The sequence below is a fragment of the Ciona robusta genome, chromosome 5 (genome assembly GCF_009617815.1).
Source record: "Ciona robusta chromosome 5, ASM961781v2".
NCBI lineage: Eukaryota > Metazoa > Chordata > Ascidiacea > Phlebobranchia > Cionidae > Ciona > Ciona robusta.
The window spans coordinates 7,257,128-7,270,448 of record NC_143239.1 but is presented as its reverse complement, the minus strand read 5'-3'; the positions used below and the strand labels follow the sequence as shown (position 1 = coordinate 7,270,448).

The 13,321-nt window shown below is 38.9% G+C and overlaps 1 protein-coding gene across 1 annotated transcript; it reads left to right on the top strand.

Moving 5' to 3' along the window:
* The first annotated feature begins 128 nt into the window (after positions 1–128).
* LOC149736181 (ubiquitin-protein ligase E3C-like) lies at positions 129–10,919 on the top strand. The gene is made up of 21 exons (XM_089879005.1): positions 129–286; positions 524–583; positions 1,286–1,480; positions 1,722–1,816; positions 2,338–2,459; positions 2,745–3,131; positions 3,297–3,424; positions 3,831–3,994; positions 4,403–4,498; positions 4,836–4,978; positions 5,262–5,394; positions 5,952–6,039; positions 6,445–6,619; positions 6,951–7,060; positions 7,899–8,052; positions 8,340–8,581; positions 8,714–8,838; positions 9,095–9,244; positions 9,482–9,678; positions 10,137–10,267; positions 10,609–10,919. The coding sequence occupies exons 1-21, from the start codon at positions 221–223 to the stop codon at positions 10,774–10,776; spliced, it is 3,129 nt and encodes a 1,042-aa protein (XP_089735131.1). The 5' UTR covers positions 129–220; the 3' UTR covers positions 10,777–10,919.
* Positions 10,920–13,321: the final 2,402 nt, after the last annotated feature.

Below are 13,321 nucleotides of genomic sequence, written 5' to 3'. Positions count from 1 at the left end.
ATAATTATAAATTTACTAAAAACAGCAGTTTTTATGAATTTTAACAAATTTTAATGAATTTAAAACATTATTTTTTATTTTAATGTTATTTCTATGGAAATGAGTCATCACATTTTTGCCTAGTCATGATTATTTGTTTATTTTTTCCTCGAATGTTCTGTTGAGTGTTTTGTTCGTAATAAAGATATTTTGTAATCATTTATTAATTGATTACAGCAAAATGTATAGTTTTGAAGGTGATTTTCGGAGCAGTCCCAATGTATCTCTGGGGGGACGTAGCGGAACGGTGGGTTTAGTTATTTATTGAATTTATTTTTAGATCTTTGTGGGGATTTTTGTTTATAAACATGGGGAATTCCTTCACGGGGCTTTACCCCCCTCAAAATCGCGGTCTAAATAAGTTTGAATACTTTTTTCACTTACACAACTATTTATTATGACTTCATACACCTCATGCTCACTGCCAACAAGCCAAGCTAACATTTAAAACACTGTTTCTATTCTAACTTATCTCGTTTACCAGGATCGCTTAACGAAAGCAAACTTGCTGCAAAAAGCTCACGAAGAACGACAGAAACGAGAGGTAGGATAATGTACAAACACATAATCTGTGGTATATACTTAGGAAGTTGGGGAAGTTCTAGTTTGTATAAATGCTTTAGCTCTGCCACCAGTGTTGCCAACCGAATTATCGTGGCAGTGTTTCCAATATGTTTACAGTAAACCACTGCTGTTGCTGTTCGGGCTTTTAGTGCAACCAAAGGATACTGGGTTCGGGGCTCTACGCTGATACCGATAGAATTTTAGTATTTTTGTAATATAGATAAGCAGGAATAGTTAGTTACTGTCCAGTCTGCAGAGTATGGCAGTTCCTGACGAGATCTTGCGCGTGCAAGACGGTTGTTTTTCGCGCGCGCGCGTGCTATCATTAAAAATCTGCGTGCAAAGCATGTACATTTTCAAGCCACGTTAGGAAATCTTACTTAATTTAATACGTATTTTTTTCTTTGGTTAATTAATTGGCGTGCGTGGGACAAATTGTGGCGAGCATCACCAAAAGTCTAAAAAAATCGCACGTTCACCTGCCATACTGTGCAGTCTGGGGTTACTGTGGTTCAGTGGTAGGCACTTGCATTGAAGCCAAAGGGATTACCAGGTTCACAAGACCTCAGCCACGTAGAATAAAATACAAATAATTATTATTACAAAATTTTAGCTGAAACAGTAAAAAATTAGCAACCATACTCTTACTTATTAAGATGCTTTAATGATATTTCTATCTTAGGAGGCTCGGCAGCGGTTACGAGCCGTGATTATTTTGCAATCTTCAGTTCGTTCGTTTCTGCAACGACAAAAAGTTAAAAATTTTCTGCGAGAAAAATTTGAAGAAAAAAAGAAAATCGGTCAAAATTTGGTCGAACTGACGAGATTACTTTGTTTCTTTTACGGCGAGCAAAAAGTTTCAGATCTTAATAATCTGGTTTGTTATGATTTCTATGTTTGGGTATTTTGTAACTATGGTATAAGGGACAGCGATTTAACAGCGATTTTGGAAAAAAATTTAAATGTTTAAAAAAGTCTTTCTAATTTAAATCAATCACATAATTTAACTAACATGCTTCTGACTGTACAAAGATACAAATTCTTATATGATTACGTTTATTATATGTTTGTTTGTAAACTATTTTAAGCAAACATAAACATCCGTCTTTTACCAACAGACGTGGCTTCTTCAACAAATATTCAAATTCACCCCCGATTGGACGACACAATGTTCAGATTTTCTAAGGAAACAAATATTGGTTAAAACTTGCAGGTGAAGTGATATTTCTAAAGAATCTATATTGTATGGCTGATAATTTAGACAATCAATTAGTTACCACTGGGTTGGAGAAATTGCCGTTAAGTGTCTTGCCCAAGAACACATTCGCCCACAATGGTAGCATCAATGTGCTTTGAAAACACTTCTTGTTGTAAACCTTTACTTTATATATTCGATTGGCAGGCTGGCAGTATATGCCTTAACCTCGGATCCCAACACTTGGTACACTCCTACCTTCAGCCCTAGAATTAATCTTTACTGTTTACTTTTGTAAAAACCCCGAACCCATAAATAACCCCTTTTCCACCCAGAGCCCTCCAAAGTAGCCCATTAAACAACTTTGACTAATGCCTTTGCAGTGACTCTTAGCCGCACTTTTGTTTATATGCCTTATTCTCTAACCCCTATACCTGTATCAGTATATAGCCCAACTTACCCACTTTTACACACATCTCTAGAATCAACCTTTTCTGTTTAACTTCCCCCAACCCCTACTAACCCCCTTTCCCACCCAGGGCCCTCCAAACCATCCCCCCCACGCACATGGCCACTCCCTTACGAGCCATTGAAGTTCTCACCCAAGCTAAATATTGGGGAGATGATTACATCACAATGTGGGGATTGTTGGTCAACAATGGTAAACAATATTTAATTATTTGTAATAATAAAGTGTTGGGTTTAACAGCCGCCCTTTTTAACTTCCTTTATATCTCGACACTTTAGCAGGTTTCAAACAGCCAGTGTTAATGTTTTAACGACTTACGTTTTGCTGTTAATTCTCTTTTTAATCTTCGCTATGGTATCAAACAGATAAAGTAAAACCATGTTATGTTTTTTAATATTTCCTGTGTTTGGCGACAATTAGTGTAACTGGAAATCTGCAATTCCCCAAAAAAATTAAAAAAAAAACTTTCACCCCCAGGATTCTTTAAATCAATGCTCCAAGTATTCGACGTCAAAGTTCCTCACGACCTCGAGCCATCTAGTGGCCATAACCCTCACCTCGTTCTCGCTAACTCGCTTCTACAACTTCTACGACTACCTATGACTTTGCATGAGGCCTCGAACCCAGAATTCCAAATCGATTCCGAAATTTCCGACATTTTTGAAAAGTTTTTTACGGACATGCTTAGTCATCGTATGAATCAGCAAATTTACGACTTTTTGCTTCCGTCGTTACGAGACATGGAAATCATAAACATTGTGAGTTTGAATCATCTTGAAAGGAAAATATTAACTGGCAACACTGGGATAAAGCCGAATATATCTTTGCTGGCATCACTGGTGAAACTACTGGATGGTAAACTCGGTAAGTTTGTTAAAGGGGGAAGAGGGGTGTATTAAGACAGTAAGATTAAGATAAAATTGTTACTTTTGTGTTTGAAACGGGTTACTTTTGTGTTTGACTTGACTAGGACTTGAACACTGGACCCTTATGTTTTACTTATAACCCTCATAACAACTCCGTACACAGAACAATGGGTGAACCCGACCACCATCCTAACCATCGTTGATTGGTTGGTACCTACACTTCCTCGTGTGGCGAGCGATGATGCCGAAAGTGACGACGACGATTACGTGGAAATCGTTCAACCGGAAACTGTAAAAAAAAACTTCATTTAATCGAAATAATTAGTTTGTGAAAATTTGAAACAGTTCTGGAATTTTTTTAATTGTGATGTAAACGGACCAATGTTCTGATATGAACAAGACAATTCTTTTCTACATGGGTGAGGTCCTTGTAGGTAACCCCAACACCCATACTACTAATGGTTGAGTTATAACACGGGTGTTCTGTTTCATACACCTCGTGCCAGCTTACAAGTTACCACGTATGTAACTTATTTATACTTGCATGGTGGGGCAACGACAGTCATTATAACACGGGTGTTCTGTTTCATACACCTCGTGCCAGCTTACAAGTTACCACGTATGTAACTTTGCAGGTGACACTGATTCACGGTTTCACACATTTCAAAATTATTTGCAAATCTCATCACTTCCCCAGGAAATTGAAACCTCACTAATCGTTGGTGATTGCCGGTCGTTCTTGAACTCGAAAAATTTCATCAAGTTTTGCACGCGATGTCTCGATGAACGTGATGTTTCTCTACTTGGGGGAATTACCTTCCACTTGCTGGTTAATATGAAGATGCAAATCCATACGAATAGGTGGGGGGGGGGTTGTATTCTGTATGGGTATATATGGGGGCGAGAATTATGACAGAGTTAGCCCATTACCCTAAACAACCAGGGTGCTACCATCTAGACCCCACTGAGGCAGTTTATAGACACTCAATAATAGAGATTATAAATTCATAAGAATAGGTGGGGGGGAGGGTTGAGGAGTGATGTCTCTATGCGGTAGTTTTATTCTATATGGGTGAGGTACCACAGCCTTAAAGTTGGCTCAGCCAAAACCCATGGTAGTGGCACGACTTACTCAAAGAAACAGTTTAATGAAATTTGCAAAAAAATATTAATTATATAAATATAATTTAAATGTAGCCGGCATAACATATTACGCTTCTATAATAACGCATTTAAATATTGATAAAATTATTATGTTCGTTCCCACAGACTATTATACACGTTGGCGTTATCTACAAGTTTCGTGAAAAAACTTTGGTTCCTTGTTTTGAACTCGAGAACTTACACTAGGCATAGTGAGAAAAGGTAAGTCCTTATTTAATGAACAAAGTTATAGTATCAACAATTTATATAATTAAACACATTATATGATTCTGTCTGCCATTTTATAAATGTCAAACAGATCTTCCACATTTTTGTAATTACCATACCACGAGACATAAGGTTCGTGGTTCAGTGTCATCTGCAAAGACACATTCGCTTACAATGGTAGCAACATTGAGTCTGAACCCGTTGAGTTACAGGCACGTGTGCTAAGCCAAGGTGCTTGGCTGTTTTTGTATTTTGTATATCAAACAAATAATATTAATTATATATATATATATACAAGTAATTGCAAGCGTAAAAACCTCGTTATTTCCAGTGTTGCCAGCATTCGCGCTCTATTGGACGGTGGTCACATGACAAAATCATCGATGCACGAAATCTTGTCACGCCTGATCACCTTTTCTTCATTGTTTGCTCACAATCTACTTTCGTTGCATGATGTCGACTTCCCCGGTGATGGTACTTGGGTTGTTTTAATTCTATATCCTGTCATATAAACAGATGTATTATAAATGTGAAAGAGTTCCTCCACAACTATTTTATTGTGATCTTAAAAAATTGTGAACTGATATGTTTTATGTTTAAGCAAGTCTTTTATGAGGATTTGTTTTTTTATATTAAATGTTTTTATAATTTTATTAGAAGTTTTACCAACTGTCGTTTTGGTGCTTCTCCCTTCTTGTTTGAATTAATTTGATCTTCTTACTGTGTTCAAAGAGATGTTTCTTATTTATTTCCTCAGATTCCCCCCACAGCCATAATTTATTCAAATCCCACGAACTGGTGACGATCGTGACAACTTTAAGGGATGTTTCGCTAAGTTTGATAAAGCTGGTTCTTCCACAAACAAGGAGTTTGCATGGGGTGGATGCCAGGTGGGTGGGCGGGTGGGGTAGGGTAGACAAGCTCCCTCCTTGGAGCAAAAGTGGGTCCAGGGTTGTTCGACAGTTGTTTGGTGGCGATTGAGGGGTTAACGTGGGTCATGGGGTAAACGTGGGTCATGGGGTAAACGTGGGTCATGGGGTAAACGTGGGTCATGGGGTAAACGTGGGTCATGGGGTAAACGTGGGTCATGGGGTAAACGTGGGTCATGGGGTAAACGTGGGTCATGGGGTTAACATGGGTCATGGGGTAAACGTGGGTCATGGGGTAAACGTGGGTCAGCGGGTAAATAGGGCGTGATGAGTTTTGGGGTCAAGTTGTGCTTGTTTAAGTTGTTAAGAGTATGATTTTTTGATGGATTTCAGAACCTGTGCCACAAATAAAGCCGGCTTTTTAAAATTAAAATCTTGTGGGATTCCTCCATGGATTCCAAGTGAATTTCTTGTTGGTATAAATAAGGGGTTTACGACCCACACATATGTTTCTGACATCCTTTTTTCAAAAAATAAATTCATTCATTTTCCACCAATATTAACATAATCCATCACAGGGAAATCTTCCAGCAGTTATCAGGAAGTTCGTCACTTAACTTTCAATCGAGTGATTTATGTACGTTGCACACCGCTATGGCTTTCAAGGTGGTTGTTTCTTAATATTGTTTGTGGGGATTAATTAATATTTGTTAAATTCATTTATTTGTAACAAAAATAAAAATAGTTTAGTCTTTGTTAATTAATGTGAAAATAATAAATTTTAATTATATAAATTAGTTATTGGATCAATCTTTGGTTCGTAATTAATTTGTTGGGTTTACCATCCACACTTTTGATTTGGCATTTTGCTCAAGTAGTTTATTCCCGTAGCATATTTAACGAATGTCATTTTGTTACCAATTTCCTTCTCTTCGTTGTTTTAATTAATTTGATCTTCGCTATCGTATTCGAGGGAATTTAATTAGGAATTACCAGCAGTTCGACGCATATTGTAACTATGTTGTATCTCCCCTTCAATGTATTTAACAACAATAATCACAAATATTACAGAGTTGTTCTCGTCTTCTTAACCACCTCCATACTCGCCACACGAGGCGCCCTTTCACCCCAGAAAGTGCTTGGTCATCAAACGCATGGCTGATCGGGGATGACCGGACAAAATATTTGTCGTCAAATTGGAGGCGACGTAAAATGAAGCCGGATAATCTGGCAGCTCACATGGCAGGTGGGGGGGGTTTAGTGTGGGGTTTATATAGGTCTTGTGGGGCGCGATAACCACTTTGTCACGGCACCTGCAAATAGAATACAGCATGAGATACACTGTATAATGGATAGGCTGGGACGTGGTGTATAACAAACAACTTCGTTAACAAACATTGTTCCACCACAATCACTACACCAACCACCCCAGGTCTTATAAAGGACGTACATATATATATATATATATGGTGTGGTTAATAATAAGTTACCCATATTCCCCCCAGACCCCATGATGATAGTTTATACATATAATATACCGTGTAATAATAAGGCTTATAACACCATAATCCCCCCAGACCCCCTTGATGAAGATCTCCCCATGACGGCATCGGAAGCTCAACAACTAACCGTGCTCACTAATCTACCGTTCGTTGTCCCGTTCCAAACCAGGGTTGGGATATTTACTGTGAGTTTGTCACTGAAGTACATTTTATGTAGATGGTTTTAGTGGTAATACTGCCGCTGGTGACCAGTGAAAATTTTGGTCTCAAAATGTTCCTTACGTCTCCCTGATACTCGCTGTATAATTTTTTTTTGAAAAAACTCGAGCGTTCGTTTCGAAAATTAACTTTGAAAATGCGCGAAATCGTGCTGCGTCACCGTAATTTCCACACGAGCCGTCATGAATTAAACAAAGGTTAGATTATGATGTCATAGAATGCGAATTACCACGTTTGATTTCAACGTTACAGATTACGTAATTTGTTAGTTTTTTTGGGGATTTATGGGTTGGGGGTTAAAAGTAGGGGTTAGGGTTGGGGCTTGGGGTTTCCCCAGCACAAAACAGTGCGAAAAACAAGATTATAACGTGCTGTAACGTTCCTAATATGTCACTTCTGTGACGTAACATATCGCTATTGTGACGTAATATATCGTTAACCGTACGCAAGTCAGGCGAATTACGGTGACGCAGCATGTTTTTGCACATTTTCAAAGTTAGTTTTCGACACGAACGCCCGAGTTTTTTTAAAAAATATATATACACAGTATCAGGGAGACGTAAGGAACATTTTGAGACCAAAATTTTCATTGGTCACCAGCGGCAGTATTACCGGTTTTAGTTGTGTTGAAAAGTATGTGTTTTTTTGGGGGGGGTTTAACAGCCACGCTTTTAATCTGCCCTTTTTAAGTATTTTTTAGTTGTTTTTTTGTTTTTTTCACCGATAGCGCTGCGATAATTATTATCACAGAATATTCATATGATGTCTATGTTCTCACGTTGCTGACTCATGCTTTACGTTTAGAATATGCTGAGTCAGGATCGGTTGTCACGGGAATCCGACCGTGATGTCATAATGCATGACGCGGGACTTGCTGAGTCATCAAAAGTCATCCACGTTAAAGTTCGACGAGATTTTCTTTACGAGGATTCGTTTAATGATTTGTCAAGGCATAATGGTGAGTCATTCAACCAATACCAATGCCCCATGTTCTATTTTTTGGTTGTATTCTGTTTGGGCGAGGTGGTGGTTAAGGGGCCTGATCACACTGGAGTTGGCTCAGTACCTCAACACCACTGCTAGCTACCTAGTGACCCGGCAGTGAGCATAAGGGGCAAATTATGAATAGTTAGATTTATTTTATTAAATATATGGCACACATAACAATACACCTTGCTGTTGTAGAAAAGAGATAGACTTAAAACTTGTAGCGTAACATAAACCAACAACCAACTAATATCCCAGCCCCCGATTTACATCGTACCTTGCGTGTCACGTTCATCAACCAAGCTGGGGCCGAGGAAGCGGGGTACGGGGCCGGGGTAACAAGGGAATTCTACCAACAGTTGGTGCGTACATCGTTCCAACCTGGGAGGGGGTTGTTTAAGTTAACGGACGATCGGGAGTTGTACCCGAACCCCAACGCTGATCATGTCGTCGAGAACATGAGTCAGCATTTCTATTTCCTTGGAAGGCTGCTAGGGAAGGTGAGTCAGCGATTTAATTGATGATGTCATATTATTGTCGCTATAGTCTTTTCGTTTTAAGTTTTTATACGCTTACAAATTAGCAGCATTGAGCCTTGAACCCATACCCCCACATAAACCCCATACATGCAGATGATTTACGAAGGGATGCAGATTGAACTCCCGTTCGCCGCTTTCTTTCTATGCAAATTATTGCAACCGAAGAACGCCGACGTCGACATTAATCATCTCCAATCGCTCGATCCAGACTTTTACAGGTGGCTTGTTTGGAACTTGTGTGGTTTCTTACGGCAAACTCTGGCATAAATCCCAGGTTTTCACCGAACATCTCATTCATAATACAACACGTTACAAAATACGTGGAAGCAATTTTTTGTTTTATGTTGCAAATATTTTCCACCCTAAGCTATAAATAAACTATTGAATTTCTATTATTGTTAAACATTTGTTGATACAATGTTGATTACATTGTTATAATATTTCTTATTATTATTAAACAACCGTCATCCATAGAAACCTTATGTTCCTCCGGTCACACGAGGGCAACGTTGCTGACCTTGATTTGAACTTTACGGTCGTTGACGATAAGTTTGGGGCGACACGGGTCACCGAACTTGTGCCTGGGGGTCATGACCTTCCCGTAACCAACGACAACCGTGTCAGGTGATCTACATAGACATCATAAACACTAAGTTTGTTTATTGTGAAAAATGTTTTAAAATTAGTTATTAAAATATTTGTAAAATATAAATAATTTTGATTAAGTTTTGGACCACAGAAAGTTTATGGTTGGAAACTTTCCGCCTCACCCATAAACTAATCACAATAATTGGTGATTATTTGTTTTTATAAATAAAAAAGTCTAAGCCGATGAATTGGTTAACTTATAACCCCCCCCAGGTACATTCACTTGCTCTCGAACTACAAACTTAATGTTCAAATGCGAGTCGCGGTTGATCGATTCCGTGACGGACTCTCCAACGTCATCCCCCTCGAGTGGTTGCGTATGTTTGACCACCGGGAGTGCCAGACCATAATATCGGGGGCGGAGGTTCCGATAAACGTCGACGATATGAAGGATAATGCTGCTTATTCAGGTAAGGCGATCGTTTCATTGATAAGGTTTTTATATATATACTTTTTAAACCCCAAAAAAAATTAAAAAATAAAACATTTTTTTGAACATTTTTTGATTGAAACTACCTCCCTAATTTTTTTTCTGGCTGCGCCACTGTATATAAAGATAACTTATTTTGGGTGTTCTTCTATGTTGGAAGACCACCCAAAGCGCCTGGGATTTAGGTCAAAGTTGACCCATTACCCTGACAGGGTGTTAAAACAAACTACAATTTGGACAACCCATTAGTGACCACTGGGTTGGAACAATTGCTGTTAAATAATCCCTACAATGGCAGCATCAAACCTGGTATCCTCAGGTATTTTTGTTTACTGCATTCTGTTATGATGCAACGAGAATCGCCCAACAATATGAGTGCTAGATAAGGACCAGATTCACGGAACACCTTTCTCATTTGATGATATTTCTATAACACAGGTGGCTACACACCTGAACATCCAACAATCGAAATATTCTGGAACGTTTTACGTAGTTTTACTGAGGATGAGAAACGAAAGTTTTTACTTTTCGTTACAAGCTGTTCTCGACCCCCCTTGTTAGGGTTCAAGGTTCGTTGTTTAATTACTTATTACTATCTTGTTTGTAGTTGGATTCAGTTTGGCTTTATATAAACACATGGAGTACCGTAACTCGACAGTGAGCATGAGGTGTATGAAGCCACCATGTATGGTGTGCAACACTCGTGTTATAACTCGACAGTGAGCATGAGGTGTATGAAGCCACCATGTATGGTGTGCAACACTCGTGTTATAACCCGACAGTGAGCATGAGGTGTATGAAGCCACCATGTATGGTGTGCAACCCGAGGATAAACATAAAAGTAAAAACTCGACAGCGAGCATGAGGTATACCATAACTACCCACTAACCCCCTACTTCACCCACTGTAGGAGATGCACCCCCCCTTCTGCATCCACAATGGGGGAACCCCCGATCGCTTACCCACCTCGTCTACTTGCCTTAACATGGTACGCGTCCCACAATACCCCGATGTTGAGGCAATGCGGGACAAACTACTGTATTGTATCAACAGTCAATCTGGCTTTGAACTATCATAGAAATCATATTAGATATTTGTTTTTATGATGTCACAATATTCTTTGTTTATGGCGTCACGATGTTTTCAATGATGAAATTATTTAATATTGAGCTTTGTTGCTGGGAATCCCCTAGTTTAGGAATAAATTTGTTTTTTGTTGAAGCTTTTTGTGATTTTATTTGGGAGAGGTTCCACAGAGGGTGGGTTAAAAACCACCCACCCTCTTAAAATATTTGATGTTATCAAAAAATTAATGACGTCATAATTCCCATGACGTAGCAACAATACAATAATTTCAATTTATTTTGCGGCAAATACAATCATGTGCGAACATTAAACGTAGATGACGTCATTATTATTCATTCTGGAAAATAAAAACAGGATTAAAATACCTTCATATTTTATGTGGCTGGCGTTGGTGGAAAGCCACTACGGCACGACAAGCCCCCAGCCAATGGTAGTGGGTTTCTACTCTGGTGAGAAACCCTTGCTGGATAGACCTTACCCAAAGCAAGGAAAAGAAACCCATTGACAAAAATAATACAACGCAACAATAAACAATCACACCAACAAGCATATAAGAAGCGAAACATGATCATTGAAACATCAACAAACGAAAAGATACAAAATCTTACAGAAAAGCCCCGCAGTGCGCACGCCACCAAGCGCCCACCTGCAAGGAGTCGATGCCAACAACGGCCCTGCATCACCCGACCGCTTATTGAGAAAACATCTTGGTACCGCGATACTCTCGTCGTATTTTCACACAATATAATATCGTCCGGCTGTTACGCACCGCATCGACCGTTACGACATACTGTGGCTGTTACGAACCGCTAAAAACGGCGACGTCCACGTAACAAACCCGCAGCTGTAACGTAACTAAACCGACCGTGACGTAACCGCACCGAACGCAGGGTCATGACGTTGCTGACCCACCGCATCGACGTAAAGCGTAATTGTGACGTGGCCACCGTCCCAATTATGCCATACGCGATGTTGTGTTAAATTAAAAGTTAACTTTTAACTGTGGAGACTTTATATTATATAATGGTTAAATTTAATTTTATGTTGAAAGTTGGTGTATATATTATACTGCGCGTTGATATTACTCGAGTATATGTGTACCAAAACAGAGTTCTCGCAATGCAAACCGAGACAATACAAAACCGCTGTAAGATTCAAGTCCCGACAGACAAAACACTCGGAAGGAATGAACACTACAGTAGATGCTAATCTTTATCAAGTAAGATTGTTGCAACAATTCCTTTGCATTTGTTTCAAAGACATGTAGAAGCACTGAAAAGTGCTTGGGGGACATAGCTGGCAACATTAGGCCCAGCAAAAATAACTGGCAGCACTGTAAGAGTGCACCAGCTAAACACGCAAACATTCATACTTAAACACTAAGCCTAAACCACCTGAAACCGACATCCTTTATCGGCGTCTTTGATCTTCTTTCTTCGCGCGTACACACCTATAGTAGGCCTATACACACTTATAGTAGGCCTATACACACTTAAACCTACAAACACCTCCAACCGGCATCCTTATATTGGCGTCTTCGTCTTTGATCTTCGTCTGTAAAAGTAAAAACAACATCGTTAACTCGGCATGTAATAATAAATATACTTTTAAAGTAGAATAAGTTACATTATATGTATAAGGACATCATGTGGTCTTACTGTAACTTAAATTAAAATAAACAAATATTTGCATCAGAACTAAAGGGCAAGCTACAACGCTACGGGCTTAACTATATATTGGTTTGAATATAAATTACCTTCCGCCTTTTTTCTCGTCCTTTTATATCTGCAACAATCAGCATTGTTATGTATTCATCTTTATAATATATTTGTTACGTCATAATCACCTTGAACGCGATTCTTCAGCGATGGCGGATCCTCTGTGACGTCACATACCCATATTCTGTAAAACAAGAAACTTTAAAACAATTTACTTTTATGACGAAACAATAAACTTACGAAGCAGGTTCTTCTGTTACGTTATCACTGCTTCTGTGACGTCACACCATCGATGTTTCTAGAAAAGAGCTTATGTACGTAATAATGCCAATTGTGATTTATACTTTACCAATTCTTTGATCTTCTTGCTTCGCGCTCTAGCGCAAATATAATTAGAATATACAAGTAATGTGCCTTGCGTCGACGCAGAACGCGCATGGGGCCCCATAAAAAAAATGTAAAACAAACCGTATTGTGATGTCACAAGCGTAGGTGTGACGTAACCGGGCGTAATATTCGAGCATAGACGCGTATATCGCGAATAACGAGATTATGACGTAATGAATCGGTATTGTGACGTAACGATTATAGCAAACGCAATGCCGCGAGTGACGTAATAAACACATGATGTAAAGATTAAAATTAGGCGAACGCCGCGGAGTGACGTCATAATGCGAATGACGTAATAAAGAGATCGCTGGTACCTGTACCTAGAATGAAAGATAACGTTAATAATAATAGCAGTTAAACACAAGGCACATTACTATGTTTGTATAATATATGATATAAATATAGTTACTATATATAGTTAGTAGTGGT